Source organism: Pongo abelii, chromosome 19, assembly GCF_028885655.2.
Source record: "Pongo abelii isolate AG06213 chromosome 19, NHGRI_mPonAbe1-v2.0_pri, whole genome shotgun sequence".
Taxonomy (NCBI): Eukaryota; Metazoa; Chordata; class Mammalia; order Primates; family Hominidae; genus Pongo; species Pongo abelii.
In genome coordinates this window covers 55,425,816-55,446,900 of record NC_072004.2, presented here as the reverse complement: position 1 = coordinate 55,446,900, position 21,085 = coordinate 55,425,816, and the positions used below count along the sequence as shown (strand labels likewise).

General features: G+C 33.7%; 1 protein-coding gene across 8 annotated transcripts in view; it reads left to right on the top strand.

The window, feature by feature from the left end:
* Positions 1 to 21,085, top strand: part of BRIP1 (BRCA1 interacting helicase 1) — a 182,216-nt gene that overhangs the window by 48,278 nt on the left and 112,853 nt on the right. For all 8 annotated transcript variants that reach the window (XM_024235622.3, XM_024235621.3, XM_024235620.3 and 5 more), the window contains exons 7-9: positions 7,160 to 7,450; positions 14,465 to 14,686; positions 16,639 to 16,838. In XM_024235622.3, coding sequence (XP_024091390.3) covers positions 7,160 to 7,450; positions 14,465 to 14,686; positions 16,639 to 16,838 — 713 coding nt within the window. The remainder of the gene's footprint in view (positions 1 to 7,159; positions 7,451 to 14,464; positions 14,687 to 16,638; positions 16,839 to 21,085) is intronic.

Sequence of the window (21,085 nt, the reverse complement as noted above, 5' to 3'; positions counted from 1 at the left end):
GGCATTCAGTACCTGTTTAGATGGCTTGGACAACAGCAAATGGTTGATAAAGATTAACAAACCCTTTTTTATGTCTCAAAGATTGTAGTATAATTCTATGTTCATTGGCCTTTTACCACTAGCTCTTCATGTGCATGACTTTTTGAAACAAAGGGCAGTGTTTCGCTTTTTTGCTTAAGTGGTAGATGAAAATAATCCTGTTAAAGCTTCACTTTAAGATTTAAGGTTATGAATTTCAACTTCTCCACAAATTTATTGTGTATTTTGTGGGAATTTGAATTCTTCTGAATTTCCTTTTTTATCTGTAAAATGAAGTTAGAAATATACATTAGTGAACTAAGTATTTTAGCCTTATGTTAATATTAGGTAATTAACAAACATTAAAATAGAAATGAGTTCAGAAGCAGTGGAGGAACCTTTATGAAATTCTCTTGGCTGTTGTTTATTCCTTTACAGAATAACTATGTCTGGCTAATTTGGTTGTAAAGAAAATGTTGTTTCCATTTGATTTTCGTTAAAAAACCAGATATAAATTCTGGAATAAAGCCCTCACCCAAATCAGTCACAATCTGCCTTGAGCACTTGATTAAAGTTATGGGTTCACTTTCTAAAAATGCACACAAAATTTTGTCTGTAGTTTCTGGGTGATCTGTAATAGCCCATGGACCCTAATTTGAGAACCCATTTCCTAATAAATTAGGTTGAAAACTTTTGGGGAGGAGGTGTTAAGATGAAAGCTATTCTGCCGGGTATGAAACAACTGAGGAGAAACCAGAACAGAGTATATTTATTGTGGTTTTTTTTTTTTTATTTCAGCACTTGTAGCATTTTTCAGGTATGTTTTTCACAACAATCGTTAGCTTTAAAGATTATCTTCCATAGTCGTGATTCCTCACTCTCTACCTGAAGTTTTATATTTTTATTTCTATCATCAACTTATTTAGAATTTTATAGGGAAAATACAATTTTGTTTAAGCCATACTCAGCCTGTTCAACTGCTTGTTCATGTTTATCGATGTCGATGCATACAACTGTTATTCATATTTTTTCATTACAATATTATTCCATTAATTGGAAAAAGCTCACAATTTACTTATTCATTCCTTCTGTTGATACATGTAGCTTGTTTTTCTCACTATTAAAACGATGCTGCAATTAATATTCCTCTTGTATCTGTCTTAATGTGCAAGAGTTTTTCTAGCATGTATACCTAATGGTGTCATGCTGGGTCAAAGGGTATATGTATCTTTGATTTCACTAGATCACCAATTTGCTCTCAAGTAGTTGTGCCAATTTATACTTAGATCAGCAGTGAATAAGAGTTTCTTCATATCCTCTCCAATACCCAATCTGGTGGATAGGAAATGGAATCTAATTATGGTTTTAATTTGCATTTTCCTAATTACTAGTGAAGTTGTACATTAGATGGCACATCTTTTCAGATATTTATTAGCCTTTCAGCTTTTCTCTTCTGTGATTTGCCTGTTCTTGGTTTTCTGTAGGGTTTGTCTTTTAAAAATAGATTTATTGGAATTCTTTATATGTTACAGATACTGATCCTCACTTGACTATGCATTGCAAATATCTTCTGTCAGCCTGTGCCCCCTTTTTGCCTATTTTTCCTTCCTTCTTTAAGGAATATGTATTTTTAAATAGAAGTTTAACATGTTAATGAAGCTGTGTTTTCAGTCATTTGTGCTTTTGGTTTATTGTTTTAGGAAATCCTTCTCTACATTTGGATCATAAAAGATATCTTCCTATGGAAGAAGAGACCATATAGCCTTTGAAGCTTGAAATGTTTACTGTCTGGCTCTTTTGCTGACTCTTGCTCTAAAGAGTCTATTAATTGAAAGTTTTTGTTTTTTATTTTTCCCTTGGGGGACATAACATGTATCTTGTTATAACATATTTGATTTAAATGTCAACTAATAAGTTAAAACAATTCTTATGAAGATTGTACTTAGGAATATTTTGTAATTGCATTCATAAAATAATAGAACTAACTTTAAACAATTCCTTAGTTTATGAGTGAAAATGGTTTGATAAACTCCAAGAACTACACTTTGTAGAACAATTTAAGAATGAAGCTCTCTTTGTCAGTAAGATGAGGTGATCCTTGTCATTGTCTTCTCCGTGGCTTGATATATGGGGATTCTAATGTCTCTTGAGTCAATGAGTGAATGAAATGGGATATTAGATGAAAAATGTTTAGCACAAGGACAGTCTTAAAAATGGCAGTATCATTACTAATAAAAATATTGGGATATATGTTTGTCACGACTAAAATACTAGCATAAGATGATTTTTCTTTTTGGCCTTGAAAAATAGTAATTGTCCTGTACTTTTTCCTTTAAAAGCTAATCTGGATTTTGAAGTATCTTTTTGATATGTGCAGCACTTCAAATTAGGACATCATTTAAGCATCCGTCAGATTTAATTGTAATGCATGGGTACAGTATTTGGTTCAGGGACATTTAGTCATAATTCATCAGTTTAAAAAAAGCTAAGTTACATTTATGTGCAAAACACCACTCTCAATGAATGAGCTATATAAAGAAATGTAAGACATAGTTTCTGTCTTCAAGGAATTTGCAGTTTGGTTGGAAAGACAATACATGCACATGTGGAAAGTTATGGAAGAATAAAAGTTTTTGTATTTTTTTTTACCGTTTCATTGTCCTAGTTTTCCTTTTATTTCATTCAAACAGGTTTCTCTTCAGTCTCTTTTTCTCTCTACTTCTTTATATACTTAGTTTTCATACTCCTGCCTGCTTTTGGAATTCAATTTGTAGTCTCCTTTGAGAATCTCTCCTGATTTAGTTAGCAAATGAACTTCTTCTTTGGCAATGAAATTAGTTCCTATTTCTTTATCATTTTCCATTTCTAAAAATATTTAATCGCTATGCTCATTTTTCAGGTATTTAGGCATAGTATATTTTTTTGTGTGAGTGGTAGGGAAAGTTTGGAGAAAGTTATAAAACTTTAGAAGTTGACATTGTGGTATGTTACCATTTGAACTTATAGCTTGTGAAAGGAATAGTGGCAAGGACTCAGCAATTCGCCTTTCTTTCAAGATCAAATCTTCAAATCCTTCATCTTTGAAAGAATTTAGACATGTCTGTATATAATACAACAAGAGAGGGAATATAATTTATTAAACACAAGAAAAATTTTCTGAAAATCCTTGGTTGCTGATGTTCTAAGAACAGTTTTGGTAATTATAGATTTGAAATGTATTTTTAAACAATTGGCTACTGCACATGGAAATATTATAGCTGTCACATCCACATGTATCTCTTGTGTTTTTTTTTTAATGATAGTATATTTTTGCAGTTACTTGGGTTGGGTTTTCTTGCCTTTTCTTGAAGTAAAAGGACTCTGAACAGTTTCTAGCTTGGAGAAGAAGCCATTTCTTAAAGAGTTTGGTTCTGGCACTCTGTAGCCACTTATAGGTCTTAGAGTTTACAAATTTTGGGAAGCCCATGTCTTATGTATTGATTTTAAGATATATTGGATGAGAGTGAATATTATAAAGTTTATTCTCTAGTTTCCTGGAGCAAAGGAAATCGCTGTCAATTTATACAGCAAAGGGAAAATAAAAAAGTCTTTGTGAAAGATAAACATGGTCATTTGTTAGCAGGACCAATACTCAATAAGAGATACGAAATTATTTAATTTTATTCATCTAATTGTTTTAAGACCCCTGGGTCAAAGGGTTTCAGAGAGAGGCCATAAAGTATTAGCCTGGTAATTTGATTGGGGGATATTCTGACCTGACACTGCTGGCATCAGGATCCTTCCTCTAGTTTTCTTAGAGTATTGAAAGTTGCTGATTTTGGTACAGGTAATTATCTTTTGTTATAAGTGACTTTTTGAAGCCTTTGTTATATTACTACAAACAGTTTTTCTGTCTTCAAATATGATTGTACCAAATCTTTTATTATTTATTTATTTTTTGAGATGGAATCTTGCTCTGTCGCCCAGACTGGAATGCAGTGGCGTGGTCTTGGCTCACTGTAACCTCCGTCTCCCTGGTTCAAGTGATTCACCTGCCTCAGCCTCCCGAGTATCTGGGACTAGAGGCACATGCCACCATGCTTGGCTAATTTTTGTTTTTTCAGTAGAGACAGGGTTTCACCATGTTGGCCAGGCTAGTCTTGAACTCCTGACCCAAAGCAATCCACCTGCCTCGGCCTCCCAGAGTGCTGGGATTACAGATGTGAGCCACCGTGCCCGGCCTGTACCAAATCTTTTAAATGGAAACTTTAATAGACGATTGCTTCTGAAGAAATAATTCCTGTTTAATAATGCAAAGGAAAAGGAATTAACTTTTAATTTCCACCTTGTATCTTACTTGCCTAAGTACCTATTGAAAACCATCTTCTTGGCTGGGCGTGGTGGCTCACACCTGTAATCCCAGCACTCTGGGAGGCCGATGCAGGCGGATCCCCTGATATCGGGAGTTGGAGACCAGCTTGACTAACATGGAGAAACCCCGTCTCTAATAAAAACACAAAATTAACCAGGCGTGGTGGTGGATGCCTGTAATCCCAGCTACTTGGGAGGCTGAGGCAGGAGACTCGCTGGAACCTGGGAGACGGAGGTTGTGGTAAGCCGAGATCATGCCATTGCACTCCAGCCTGGGCAAAGAGAGTGAAAGTCTGTCTCAAAAAAAAACAAAAAAACAAACAAAAAAAAAGAAAACCATCTTCTTGAGGCGTCTACTCAAGTTCATAGATGTTATAATTCGTTCATATTACTTTACAACTTAAAAAAACAAACAAAAACGTTTAATATAAAGTTAGCTGTGGTTTATAGTATTCTGAATTATGGAGTGAAAAAACAGATTTAAAGTCCTAACTAAAGTCACTCTAGTGAGAGAAGTTTTCTGATACTAGTTCTTGATCTTTTGCTTTTGTTAGTACCACTACTGGTGTAACATTTAAAGATAAGTAGAACATTAAATTATTCCTGCCAAATTCACCCCTTTTAAAAATTAAAAACTTTGCAAACAAAGTATCTAATTGTAAAACTGTATAATAGCATCCCTTTCTATTTGAAAAAAAGATATGAAAGATACGTATATATGAAGGTCAGTAAGTTATACACTAAATTATTTGTGATGGGATAGTTGATTTTTAAAAAATATTTCTGTATTATTGTTTGAATTTTTTTGACCAAGAGAAAAGGTTAAATTAAAAGGAGTAGATGGTAAAGCTTTAAGTGGAATTGATGTTGAAAAGTATAACATCAAAAAGTAAGTTTTCCCAGCCTTGAGAAAAAGCTACTTTATTGGATTACTTTTATGCTTAGATATAATGTATCTATATAGTACATAACAGTGCATTGGGCCATAGCATTCTAGTATTCACATGAATTTAACTGTATCATAAGGAAGAGAAATAGTATAATTGAGCGAAAAGATTGATGGTATGAAAAAGTAAATTAATTCTAATTGAGTTACCTTAATTCTTTTTGTATGTTAATTGATTAATGTGATCATTGCAAAAGCCAAAAAAGAATTCAGTCAGAAATATCATGATATAATTTGCATTCCATTTTCTCTGTGACCATAAATTGTTGGATATTGCAACATATGTAACATAAACCACATGTCAGCTGTTTCCTGCCTCACTGTTGACAAGAGCCCCATTCATAACTCTTCTTTTTATCCTTTTAGTGAATAAGTAATTATTCAATATAGAAGGCAGGATATTTGGAACTGGCTATTTAATGTGGCAGCACTCTGTAATGAAATCTGCTGTTACTGGCAACCTGAGAGGAGAATGTAACAATTCCAGCATGGCTGTAACTTTATCTGCTTTGACTGACTGTTTATTTGGCACATCAGTGAACCTTTTATCCCAGTGAGTGACAGCTCCAGAAGGGTCACATTTACATCCATTCTATCATGTATTGTAATATTTAATGGCGGACAAGGTTGAGTGAGACTGGGAGTAATTTGAACTTGCTTTTCCACTGAGTTGAGGCTAAAAGACAGCTTGATCCCCAGTATTGTGGTGTAACATGCTATGACTTAGCATTTGTTTATGAAGGCTAATCTTACTGATTACAATAATAAAAAAAAAAGTCAAGTAGAGTGTTTGTTCTACTAAATTAAAACTCTTTAGCACACAGTCTTTTAAGTTACAATGCTATTTACCTTTTTTCCCTCCCCATCAATGACCACTTCTATAAATTAACCATTTTACACTATTTCTCTAAAATGAGACTTTGTTCTGTGTCATTTGGTGTAATAATTGAGACTTAGAAGGAAGTAGTTATTAAGAACCTGTGAGTTCTAATATATAGCATTAAACTTCTTTTTTTTTTAGTATTTGAGAATTTGGAAACAGAAGAGAAAAATCAGGTAAATTAAGTAGACTATATTCCTGATGTTCCATATGGTTTGTTTAAAGAGACATTTATATAACTATTTCAGTTATGAAACTGAGTTACAAGTGAAATTGTCCAGGAAAAACTATCCTGGATGATAATTTTACTGATGGGTTTACACTCCATGGCAGGTAATTGAATTTCAGATATACTTGTTCCACACAAGCAACCTGCTTTCATTATTAAATATTAATATTTTGCATTTATTTTCGTACCTTTGCTAAAGAAGAATTTTCTCTTTTTGAAGTTGTTAAGTGATCCTTTAGATTCAACTTGATAATTCTGTTCTTTTGTAAACTATATTTAAAAGTGCTTCAAAAGCATTGGTGTATTAAGGAATATTTGAATGAACTATGCTGTGGACAAAACTATTAACTCTAAACTATAATATCACAAGTTCATATGAAGCCTAAGAAAAAATTAAAATTGTTCCTACTTTGTTTTATCATTTTTATAATTTATGAAAGAGGAGAGTTAAAATGTACTCAAAACATTTGGAATTGGAGAGTTAGAGTGGTATGTCAGAAAGAATGCAAATGTGGAAATATCATTTATAACTTTTAAAAGAAAGAATGAGGACCAATTTTAAATTGTATTTGTAGTTTTTTCTTTAATGGCAAGTTTTAGATACTATAATTTCTTGTAATTTCTCTTTATTTGACCATTGTGATTCATTACTTACAGGTTCTGATTCCATGTGAGGTTTGATAACGTTTTTTATGGTAGTTTAGATATTAGTTATCATTTCTTTCCTTTCTTACAGACCCCTGGCCACTGTTCTAGGTGCTGTTGTTCTACTAAACAAGGAAACAGTCAAGAGTCATCGAATACCATTAAGAAGGATCATACAGGGAAATCCAAGATACCCAAAATATATTTTGGGACACGCACACACAAGCAGATTGCTCAGATTACTAGAGAGCTCCGGAGGACGGCATATTCAGGGGTCCCAATGACTATTCTTTCCAGCAGGGATCATACTTGTGTCCATCCTGAGGCAGTCGGTAACTTCAACAGAAATGAGAAGTGCATGGAATTGCTAGATGGGAAAAACGTGAGTAAAGTTACTTTGTGTTAGAGAAAAAATAAGGCTGAAAATATTTAAATTACTCAGTATGTGTTTTATATGTACATTTTAGTGATAATCAACTTTGGAAAATCAAATTAACTGCTAGTATTGATATCTTTTAAAAAATAATTTTCCTGTAACAAAATCTTTAGTCAAGTTTTAAAGTATGGGATTTGGTCTTAAAGCTTGGGGATATTTAATTCCTTGAAATTAATTTCTGTTGTAGTCAGATATCTTAGTTTCTTCTTTTAAATCCTGCTACCAAAAATAGTCAAACTTGGATGATGTCATATGAGGAGACAGAAGTGTTTAAATGATTTAGTCTAATTAGATCAAATTAATATACTTTACATACTTAAAAACTTCAAAAGCAGATAGTTTATTTAGGCTCTCTGTTTGGGAAAAGTTTGAATTTTTTTAATTCAATGAGAAATATAATGATTATCCCACCTCATAATTCTGATAAATACAAACCTCTCTTTTAATAAAGTTATACTAAATTATTAACTTTCAAAAATTGTCATTGGTGGTTTTGAAATTTTCCAAGGAAATTAGAATAATATGAATTTGGGCTTGGTGGAAATAGAGAAGTCTTTCTTACTAAAGACTTATATGACTTTCAAATAATTTTTTTTGGCAGTATTAATTTGGGAGCCTATGTTCTGGTGTGATAATTAGTTTACTCTAAAATTGAAGTTGCAAGTATGAAATTATACCCCCAAATCAGTGAACCATAAATTGATAACTATGAAGTAACCAATGATATTTTAATATATTTTTAGAGTTGTTTTGTTTTTCACTAGTATCTTATTAGAGTTGGTTCTACACGAAAAACTGTGAGCTATAGCCCCCAGAGTTTCATTTCATTGATATATCACCCCTTACCATATAATGTGAATTAGTTATTTTGTTTTATGCTTTTCTTCCTTAATACTCTCTTTTATTAGATGAAAATTTATTTAAGCTTTATTTAGGGATAGTCAAAAGATACTTTAACAGATATTCAAACGAGATTATAAAGTATAAATAGTAAGGTGTTCCAGTGGCAAAACTTGAGTGACTTGTTCAGAGCCAGGAGAGAATACAGAATTATTGAATCAAAGCCATTGTTGAAATTCTACAGTCATATTTATTTCCAAAGAGTTATTTCTGACTAACTGAGGAATTGTGAAATTCCTTTACTCTGTATATTAAAAAACTTCTCATCAAGGAGAGATGAAAGTATTAAGTGTCAGGTGTTCAAAAATAATAAAATAAAGCTCTTTATGGTAAAACTCCATGAATTTCATGCATAAGTAGATGGCTTTCCATAGTGACTAAGTGATCTGCTGAATTCCTCAAACGCTTGAAATTTATTTTTTGGCTATATAGCCTATGCAAGAAGACTTGCTGGCATTGTCACCATATTTTTATCTTTTTTTGTTTTACTTGTTATTGGGGAAATTAATTATGTATTTGTAAAAAATACATTGGCTGGGCCTGATGGTTCATGCCTGTAATCCCAGCACTTTGGGAGGCTGAGGCGGGCACTTGAGGTCAGGAGTTCGAGACTGGCCTGGCCAACATGGCAAAACCCGTCTCTACTAAAAATACAAAAAATTAGCTGGGCGTGGTGGCACATGCTTGTAATCCCAGCTACTTGGGAGGCTGAGGCATGAGAATCGCTTGAACCCAGGAGACAGAGCTTGCAGTGAGCCAAGATCGCGCCACTGCACTGCAGCCTGGGCAACAGAGCAAGACGCTTGTCTCAAAAACAACCAACCAACCAAAAACATACATTGGTAAAATACATTGGTAAAAGCAATGATAACGTGTAAGATTGTGTATTGAAGGCAGACAGTTTCATTTTGTGTAACCTAGAATCCTACAGTGCTGGTTATGTTTTTATTGATCTTTACTCATAAGTTTGAATCATGTAAAAATAAGAAGTAATTCAACAGACTTCAGTGGTCCAAATTTTTCATTGGCCTTTAGTTTGTCTTAAAGTGAACAGGTATTTTATTTTTTAATATTAGTAATATGAATAATTGAAGATATCTGCTTGTGGTTTGCCTTGACCTAATTCTGCCTCAGAATGCTTACCTCACGGGCATACATGAACATCCTCTTTCTTGTTCTCAAGCCCTGTTAGTACTTTGGTATTGTAATGAGGGGCAATTACAAAGTCACCATAGGTGTCTGTGTTTACTATGACTGAATTACCAAAGCGAAATGATAAATAGATAACTGACAATTTGAATGGAAGTGTTTAAAGTGTGATAACACTTCAATTGACAGACTTCCTCAGGGTTGTGTTACACTGCTAAAATGGATGAGCTTTTCTGGTTTTGCTATCAGCCTGCAGAGGGGTGTCATTCTAACTGCCCTTAAAGTGTAAACTTTCTGATTTTTTGGCTTGATCCAAGGCACATGTGTTTTTGTTCATTGTTTCTTTTACTAAAGTGCCCTTATACTGGAAAAGTATGCACTTATCTGTTAAAAGTTAATTTTTGTTTCAGTTAAGAAAAAATAATTTTAACTAGAGTCAGGAATGACAATTCTGAAATATTATTTTAGATATATATCTTTTTGTGGTTAAAATGAGACTTAATAGCTCATAGTCATAGATTCTAAAGGCACTTTAGTGATCATTTTGTATAAAGGTAAGCTTTCAGAATTGTATGGAAGAAGCTTGGAATGAAGAAATGGTGAATTCCTATTATTAAACTCAGTCTGTATCAAACTGAGTATGAAAGATGATTGACACATTTTTACCTGAATCACAGAATTTTAGAGCTGGAAGGAATTTTAGAGATGATATAGTCAGTGAGTCAGAAGGAATCTTACAAGCCTTCTGGTTCAAATATTATTTTGATGCTTAGTCACATGAGAAAAATGGGCCCTGGAGTTTGCTCAGTCAGACAAGTAATTAGCAAGGAGGGACCAGAACCCAAATTTTCTGATTCCTCATCCATTGCTATTTTGATTACACTAGAAACAAAATCCAAAGATGGCATTGAGGTAGGGAGAAGTTGACACAGTATGAAGAATAAGAACAGTAGAGGTTAGAGAAAGTGAGTGAAAATAATGTAGAAAATGGCCTAAATAAATATAGTTAGTTGAGTCCTTTCCTCCTAATTTTTATTTTTAATACTTTGGAGGACTAACAGGTATCATCCTTTAACATGGCTGAATACAAAGCTTTAGGAGAACTGGTCCTCAGCTATTCATGTCTTGTCCTTTATTTTGCTGACATTCTTTTATAGGTTATGAATCTCTTATGGTTTACTTTGTTTCTAGCAATATCTAGATACATTTGTGTATGTACTGATGTACGTGTGTTTTGAAAACATGGATTCTCCTTTTGGATAATTCATAGATAAAAATACATATAAATATAAAGATTATATATATGCATATATGTGTGTGTATATATATATACAATTTAATTTATTATACAGACATATACAAATACAATTTAATTTTATACACACACACACACACACACACACACACACACACACACACACACACAGAGAAAGAGAGAGACATTTCATCCTGCCTTGGCTTCTCAAAGTGTTAGGATTATAAGCATGAGCCAGTGCGCTCAGCCTGTAATGAAACCTTTTATTTCCAGTAATACAATGGCAAAGGACATTAGTAGGTAACCTAAAAGAAGAAATTCAAATTATTGCTGAACCTTGTTAGACTAATTATTTTTGTATTTTATAATTTTAATAATTATTAGACAAAAGTATTTTGAATATATATATATATATATGGGGAAATTATTATGTATTTGTAAAAAATACATTGGCCGGGCATGATGACTCATGCCTGTAATCCCAGCACTTTGGGAGGCTGGGGTGGGCACTTGAGGTCAGGAGTTTGAGATTGGCCTGGCCAACATGGCAAAACCCGTCTCTACTAGAAATACAAAAAATTAGCCGGTTGTGGTGATGCGTGCTTGTAATCCCAGCTACTTGGGAGGCTGAGGCATGAGAAGTGCTTGAACCCATATGTATATATGTGTGTGTACATACATACACACATATATACACACACACACACACACACACACACGTATATAGCTACCTCAAAGTCTTTTATCCCTAATATAATTTATATATTTTATATATGGTTGTTTTTTGTTAAATATTTATTTTAGGAAAAATAAATATTTCTATTTCAAAATCATTTTAAAATAAATAGTAGAATTAATTAAAATAAAAGTGGCCCATTATTCTACCACTTAGTTCCAATGACAGTTGAAAAAGAAAAGTAGTACATGTATGTGGTTAGAAAATGAAAAGAGAGGCTTTTTCTAGATCCTCCATCTCCTTAACCCTTTAAGGTAACTACTGTAAGATTTTATATATGTATTCTACCAGAATGTTTAAAAAATGTATTTGCTATAATGTATGTGTATATATTCTTTAAAAAAGCAATTTACATGAATTTAATCATTCTATACACGTTATTCAACATGTTTTTCTCAACATAGAGAGCCTAATCAACACATAGACAAATCTAAATCATTTTTAAGGGCTAAAGTTTTTGTATTAATTTACCATAATTTATTTAACATGTCCCTTATGGGTAGACATTTGGTTTATTTTCAATTTTTTGGCTATTTAACAGTATAGGGTACATCTATTCACATTAATGGTAAAATTTTAAATTTTGGTAGTTTTTTGACAAATTGCCTATGTACTTCTACTACTAGAATTTTATACTTCTACTAAAAATATATATACTTTTCTAATTTTATACATTTTTAATAGTATATGAGACACTCTTGTTAGGGCTGGGTTTTATCAAACATTTTATTTTTTTATTAATGCATGTAATGAGTATTTTTTTTTGAGACAGGATCTCACTCTGTTGCCCAGGCTGGAGTGCAGTGGCATGGTCACTGCTCACTGCGGTTTAATTTCTTTTTGTTTTTTTTGTAGAGATTGAGTCTCCCTATGCTGCCCAGCTGGTCTTGAACTCCTGGGCTCATGCAGTTCTCCGGCCTTGGCCTCTCAAAATGTTGGGATTATAGGCATGAGCCACTGTGCCCAGCCTGTAATGAAATTTTTTTATTTCCAGCGATAGAATGAGGTGGAGTGCAGTGGCTCATGCATGTAATCTCAGCACTTTGGGAGGCCGAGGCGGGCGGATCACTTGAGCTCAGGAGTTCAAGACCAGCCTGAGCAACATGACGAAACCCTGTCTCTACAAAAAAGGAGCCATATGTGGTGATGCACTTGTGGTTCCAGCTACTTGGTGGCTGAGGCACAAGAATCGCTTGAACCTGGGAGGTGGAGGTTGCAGTGAACCAAGATTGGATCATGCCACTGCACTCCAGCCTGGGTGACAGAGTGAGACTCCCATCTCTGAAAAAAAAAAGGTAATAGAATGGCAAAGGGCATTAGTAGATAACATAAAAGAAGAAACACAAATTACTGTTAAACCTTGTTAGACTATTCATACAACACTATGTTAAACTTTGCTAGAAACTATAAAAAATACAAATCAAAACAAGATTCTATTTTTTACTTTTAAGATAGAGATAACAAAAGATAACGTCAGTGTTGATAAGGACATGGGAAAAGGGTAATGCAAAACAATATGTACTTTCTGGAGGATAATTTCACTATATGTTTTCAAGAAACTTAAAAATACTTTGTAGCGTCTGATCCCATAATGCCATTTCTAAAAATATAGACTAAGAAAATATTTAGAAATCAGCATAAGAATGCTCACTGCAGCCTTATGTATAAAGCAGAAATTGGTAACAGTCTATAAGCCCAGTAATAAGAAAACTCGTTCATCAGCTATGGCACATTAATTTAATGTACATATATGAGCAGCAATGAAAAGATGCTTAGTGATGTCAAGATTTTCCTTGTATGATTTTTAATACGCTAGACAGAAGAAAATAAAGGAATACAGTTTTATAAAAAATTTTATTTATTGTGGCCGAATTGTTAATAATCCTCAATGCCTGGGGAACATTTGCTTTGTTCTTGTTTTTATTACTATTTAGAGATAGGGTTTTGTTTTGTCACCCAGGCTGGAGTGCAGTGGCTTTATCATAGCTCACTGCATCCTCGAACTCCTGGGCTGAAGTGATCCTCCTGCCTCAGCCTCCTGAGTAGCTAGGACCATTGATGTATGCCACCAATCCTGGCAGATTTTTTATTTTTTGTAGAGACAGGGTTTTGCTACATTGCCCAGGCTGGTATCAAACTCCTCACCTAAAACAATCCTTTTGCCTAAGCCTCCCAAAGTGCTCACACCTGTCATCGTGCCTTGCTTGTTCTTGTTATTTTAATATTGGGTCACATTGTAGAGATATCCTTATATACACATGTGTAGAACAAATATGAAATGAAATACACCAAAATGTTTCCAGTGCATTCTTTGTGTAATAGAATTATGGATAATTTAGGCTTTTTTTAGTACTCCTGAATATTTTGTAGTGAATACTGTTACTTTCTTTTTTTCCCCTTAGGACATTCCAACCTACCTACTTACCTTCCTTCCTTCTTATTTATATTTGAATAAGAAATACTATCACATGGCTCAAAGTTGAAAAGGTACAAAAGGGTCTCCAGAGAAAAATCTCTCACTCCTGTGCCCAGTCACTTAATTCTCATCCTTGGAAGCAACCAGTGATACCATTGTTTTGTGAATCCTTTCAGAAGTATTTCATGCCTAACATCAGTTTAATCAGAAAAGAAAAGGCATAACAAACATATTTAAAATAAATTTTTTTTTCAAGTTAATTTAGGGTATTTGGAGCTCTTCTGATTTGGACTTCTATCTAAGTCTGAGTCAACCAGACTTCGTTGTGGTTGTAGCTATGGTATTGTCGCAAAAAAGACAAAAAATTAGCCGGGTGTGGTGGCGTAGCCAGTAAAATCTTAGCCTTGTGGCTTTAATGATATTCCTCAAATTCTGAGATAAGCTTATTTTATTCCTTCTATTCTAATATTGGTTCACATTTCAGTTATGCATATTTGTTTCTAGGGAAAATCCTGCTATTTTTATCATGGAGTTCATAAAATTAGTGATCAGCACACATTACAGACTTTCCAAGGGATGTGCAAAGCCTGGGATATAGAAGAACTTGTCAGCCTGGGGAAGAAAATAAAGGCCTGTCCATATTACACAGCCCGAGAACTAATACAAGATGCTGACATCATATTTTGTCCCTACAACTATCTTCTAGATGCACAAATAAGGGAAAGTGTGAGTATATGTGTAAAAATGAGAACCTTCTTCCTACTCATGGAGATATAAATGTTGAATGTAAAAGCTTTTAGATGTTTTAATTTTTTTTTGCTTTAATTTATGTAAATAAATTTGTGTAAACATATTAGAGTACTGAAAACATATCCTAACGTGTGTTAAAATCAACCCACTCATTTTAATTTCCAAAATAACAAGCAGTTTTAAGGAACACAGTGACTGAAGTGGGATTACAGCAGGATTTCTCTTTGTATTTATGAATATTCAAAAAGAATTATTTAAAAACATTTCTCTGAAAAAACTATGTTTTGAAGAACTTATGTGGGGGAATAAAATTATGCCTTGTAAGCTTTGAGAAGTGAACTTCAGATAATGGCCTTTGTGTTTATTTGCCTGGTTCTTTTTAGAGACATGCAATTGTTAACAGCATAAGACAAAAAGTGAAAAACTTGGCATAGTCAATTGTTATTCCTGTCTTCAGATCTGACTGCACAATTCATCTCAGCTTTCTATTTCTTTAAGATCCAAATTAATAGGCATTATGTTTACTACCCCTTCTATCCTACCTCTTATTTGGTTATCTCTTAACTAGATCTCTTCCTTCTGAGACACTGTGCATATCAATGCCAGGTCAGTTTTCCAAATATTGCTTTTATTACATCCTTTTATCTGCTTAAAAATCTATTGCTTCCTTTGCTCATGAGATAAAGTTCATATTTCTTAAGCTTACACTCAAGATGCTCAATAGTCTGACCTGGATCTGCCCAATTTGAATCCTTCAAAAATTACCTCATACTCCCTTGAGGATACCTTGTTCTTTATCTTTGCTTTTGATGACAACTCTTTGGAATGCCCTGCCCACTCTTTGTGTGTCCAAATCCAAATCCTACTTATCTTTTAAACTCCAATATATTTCCTACTCTTCCATGGTTTTTTCTCAACTTTTCAGCTGTCTGTGTATTCTTACTTCCTCAAAATAACTCATTGACAATTGCTTTGTGACAGTTCCTTGTATTAGTCAGTACTCTTTCTATTGCAAGTGACACAAACCTACCCTAAAAAATGCTTAAGAAAAAATACTTGATTCTCTTTATTGTGATGGCTTTATTCTCAGGCAAATTCTCACTCTTGCTTATGGAACAAAGATAACCATAAGCAGCTAGCTCACCTGGAGAAAAGAGCATGGCCACATATTAGTCCCTCCAAATTACTCTGGTTGGCCTACCGTGGATCACATGTCTATTCCTGAACCTGAACCAGTCACTGTGACCACAGAAGGATGGAATACTCTATTTAACTGACAATCCTGGGCCTTACCCCCGTTGTGAAAGTGATGATGTCCTTTGATTCACAGGTTAATAGTCCTGCCAGCATCACATGGGAGTTGGAGAAGAACAATTCTCCAACTCCCATGTTGGAGAAGGATTGCAGGACAGATTAAAACAAAACATATATGTTATATTATGTTAGTATTTTAAGAGTCATTTTAATCTTGTATTGTTATTTTACTTTTAAAGGTTTTATGCTTTTAATCTTGTATTGTTAGTTTACTTTTACAGGTCTTATGCTTTTAATCTTATATTGTTATTTTACTTTTAAAGGTCTTATAATTAGTTTGTAAAATTATGTTGGAAACATTTTCATAGTGGGATTTTATACCCTTCTGTGTAGCCTGTGGTACCTTGATCCAGACTCACTGACATATTTTTGTTGTTGTCGATAGGTTTGCAAAGTATTTTAAGAGTAAAAAAATGGCAAACACAGTAATGTAGAGCTGATATTTGGTTGGCCATAGTGCTTCAGAAGTTTTATTTAAGACCTAGAATCTGTTGCTTATGTAACTGCATTTGCAATATTGGCCTATAGTGTGAATTTTAAAATGAAATATCTTGCCTGCTGTTGTTAAATCTATTTTGCCAAATGTTTTACAAGAAAATTCTTTTATCTTATAGATGGATTTAAATCTGAAAGAACAGGTTGTCATTTTAGATGAAGCTCATAACATCGAGGACTGTGCTCGGGAATCAGCAAGTTACAGTGTAACAGAAGTTCAGCTTCGGTTTGCTCGGGATGAACTAGATAGTATGGTCAACAATAATATAAGGAAGAAAGATCATGAACCCCTACGAGCTGTGTGCTATAGCCTCATTAAGTAAGAAGATTTGTCTATTAGTGTATTTGTGCTGCCTTTATATGAAAAATATGTTTGATTATGCCAGAGTATTTTAAAGTTAGTAAACTTTGGTTAACTAGGCTTCTTGGGAAATGAATCGTTCCTTGCCAATTAAGGTTTAAAAACAAGGCTAGTCCAACCTTTTGTCTTGTTCACAAGAATATAATGAAAGTAAGTGATTTTTAAAAATGAATAATTGTGAATCTTATTCCTAATTTGGCAGGATAATGTAATAGCCCCGAAGGATGTGTCTAGGATATTGAACCAGAAACTAAACATGCTTTTAATTAATATATTTTAAAATTCTGGCTCATGGCTTTAATTTATTGCTTTATTCTCCAATTTAAATAGGATTCTAGTTTCATGGGTTTTAATTAATCAAGATTTCAATACTCTAAAGTAATATATTTAGTACTAGCTTTATGACAATTTACACTAGATAATTTTTCTTTTATTAGACATTAAGTTGTTGATCTAGAATCTTGTTACCATAGAAAAAAACTTCCCAACTCTGAATCCCATTTCATTTATTGTAGCATTTTTCTGTTTCCTTCACATTATACTTTAAAAAAATTTGAATGTTATACAGTCACATGGTTTGAAGATAAAATGTATACAAATTTGTATAGTAAAAACCTCCTTCCAGTTCCATCCCTGATCTGTTTAATGTCTGTGTTCTCCTAAACAAGTTTATCATTCAATGCATATTACTAATTTATGAACCAATATTAGATATATTTTCTTGTCCCTCATTTTTGTCCAAAGGATGGCATAGTATACATACGTTTTTCTGCAACTTGCTTTTTTCAGTTCACAGTGTATTTTGGAGACCTTTCCATGTTAAGACCTAGAAAGCTTTCTCAGTTTAAAAAAAAAAATAGATATCTAGAATTCCATTAGATAGATATGCAATAGTTTATTTAACCAGCCTCTGATTAATAGAGGAGGTTGTTTCTAGTCTTTTGCTTTTAAACTGCTGTAATGAATAACTTTGAACATACATAATTTCATTTGTATGCAAATATATCTATAGGAAACTTTTTAGAAGTGGAATTGTTGGGTAAAAGCATAGACATATTTATAATTTCAATAGATATTGCTAACATTTACACAATAGGTGGATGACGGGGGCTAATGTATGCTTCTACCAGCAATGTATAAGAGTATGGAAATTGTTTTTTTCTAGCCTGCTAGATGAAAAGTGTTATCCCAATGTAGTTTTAATATTCATTTTCCTTAATATGCGTGAAATTAAGCATCTTTAAGGGCCATTTATATTTCCTTTTGTGTCAACTGCCTGTTGACATCTCTGTCCTTTTTTTGTTCTTATTGTGGTTCTTTTTCTTAATGATTTATAAAACCCCATTCATATATTAGGGAATTAAAATCTTTGCCTGCAATAAGAGTTGTAAATACTTTCCACCCCATTTTGTCATTTGTGTCTTTTCTGGTGGTGTTTTGCCATGGAGATTTTTGTGGTTTTTATTTTACAGCATGGTTTGTTGAAAGAGTTGTCTATAGTTGCTAATTCTATTTTCTCACTTGACATTCTTCCCTCATCAATCCTAGCAGTGTTGCTCTCTGGACAATTCTACGCAAATTGTTTTTATCAAGATCACTAGTGATCTCTGTATTGCCAAATACAGAGGTTATTGTTTCTTTTATCTCAGCCAGTCAGTGGTGTTGGGTAGTTGATGACTACCTCTTTGAAAAGCATTTTTGTCTTAGCTTCTGTGACATCTCTGGTTTTCCTCCTTCTCACAGTCCATTCTTTTATCATTTCTTTTGATAATTCTTATTCTTTTTGCCATCCAAATGTTGGAGTGCCTCAGGACTTACTTGGTACTGGGACCTAGTTTCTTTTGTAGTTCTATTTTCCCTAAATAGTTTATAGTATCATAGCTTAGAATATAATCTGCAGTACTGGTGAGGCCTGAACCTATGTCTCTAGCTTCAACCTCTCCCTAGAATGCCATTCTTATATCCAACTGCCTACTTTATAGCTCTTTTTGGATATCAAATAGACATTTCAACTTTACATCTAAAACAGAATTCCTTCCCTTCCCCTGTGTTCTGTTTTCTCCCCAGTCTTCCTCATCTAAGCAAACAGTATGTACCAGTTCCTCAAATAAAAAAGTCAAATACTATCCTTGATAATATCCTTACTGCCTCACCTCATCCAATTAATGAGTAAGTCTTATAGATGCCACCTACACAGTATATCCCCAATTCCTCAATGTCATTGATTGTTCATATCTATCATCCTACAGTCTTCTCTCAACAAGGATATTATAACAACCTCCTAACAGGTCTCTACTTTCACTCATCTTTCTCCAGTAATCAATTCTAGCTTGGTAGCTAGAATCATTTTTTAAACATGTAAAATAGATAGTCTCTCTTTTATTTAAAACTCTGTATTTAAAACCTTCCTACCAAAACAGCACGGTACTGGCATAAAAACAGACACACAGATCAATGGAACAGAATGGAGAACTCAGAAACAAATCCACACACCTACAGTGAACTCATTTTTTACATAGGTGCCACGAACATACACTGAGGGAAAGACAGTCTCTTCAATAAATGGTGCCGGGAAAACTGGATATCCATATGCAGGAGAATAAAACAAGACCCCTATCTTTCACCATTAACAAAAATCAAACCAAAATAGATTAAAGACTTAAATCTACAACCTCAAACTATGAAACTACTACCAGAAAACATTGGAAAAACTCTCTAGGACATCGGTCTGGGGAACAACTTCTTGAGCAATACCCTACAAGCACAGGTAACCAAAGCAAAAATGGACAGATGGGATCACATCAAGTTACAAAGCTGCCGCACAGCAAAGGAAACAATCAACAAAGTGAAGAGGCAACCCACAGAATGGGAGAAAATATTTGCAAACTACCCATCTGACAAGGGATTAATAACCAGAATATATAAGGAGCTCAAACAACTCTGTAGGAAAAAATCTAATAATCTAATTAAAAATGGACAAAAGATTTGAATAGACATTTCTCTAAAGACACACAAATGGCAATCAGACATATGAAAAGTGCTCAGCATCATTGATCAGCATTTCTCTGCTGATCAAAACTACAATGAGATATCACCTCACCCCAGTTAAAATGACTTTTATGCAAAAGACAGGCAATAACAAATGCTGACGAGGATGTGGAGAAAAGACAACCCTTGTATACTGTTGGTGGGAATGTAAATTAGGACAACCACTATGAAGAACAATTTGGAAGTTCCTCAAAAAATTAAAAATAGAGCTACCAAACGATCCAGCAATCCCACTGCTAGATATATACCCAAAATAAAGGAAATCAGTATATCAAAGGTATATCTGTACTCCCATGTTTGCTGCAGCACTGTTCACAATAGTCAAGATTTGAAAGCAGCCTAAATGTCCATCAGCAGATGAATGGATAAAGAAAATGTGGTACATATACACAATGGAGTACCATTCAGCAATAACACAGAAGGAGATCCTGTCATTTGCAACAACATGGATAAAATTGGAAGTTACTATGTTAAGTGAAATAAGCCAGGCACAGAAAGACAAAAATCACATATTCTCACTTATTTGTGGGATCTAAAAATGAAAACAATTTAATCCATTGAGATAGAGAGTAGAAGGATGGTTTACCAGAGGCTGGCAAGGGTAGTAGGTGGGGATCACAGGGGAGGAGGGGTTGGTTAATGAGTACAAAAAAAAGAAAAATAGAATGAATGAATAAGGCCTAGTATTTGATAGCACAACAGTGTGACTATAGTCAATAAAGATTTAACTGTACATTTAAAAATAACTAAAAATATAATTGGATTATTTGTAACACAAAGGATTAATGCTTGAGAGGATGGATACCCCATCTTCCATGATGTGATTATTACATATTGCATGCCTGTGTCAAAACATGTACCCCATAAATATATACACCTATGATGTACCCACGAAAATTAAAAATTAAAACCCAAGCCTTCCCATTGCACTTTGAATAAATTCAGATTTCTTATCGTGACTCAAGATGACCTGATTTCTGCTTATCACTCTGACATTGTTCATACCATTGTTCATTTTTGCCCATTGTGCTGCAAATCATATTGGCTTTCTTTCAGATCCTCAAACAAGCAAAATTTGCTAACCACCTCAGGACCTTTGTCTTAGCTATTCCTTCTGCTTGGATGTTTCTTTCTTTCTGATTCTCCCATGACTGGAT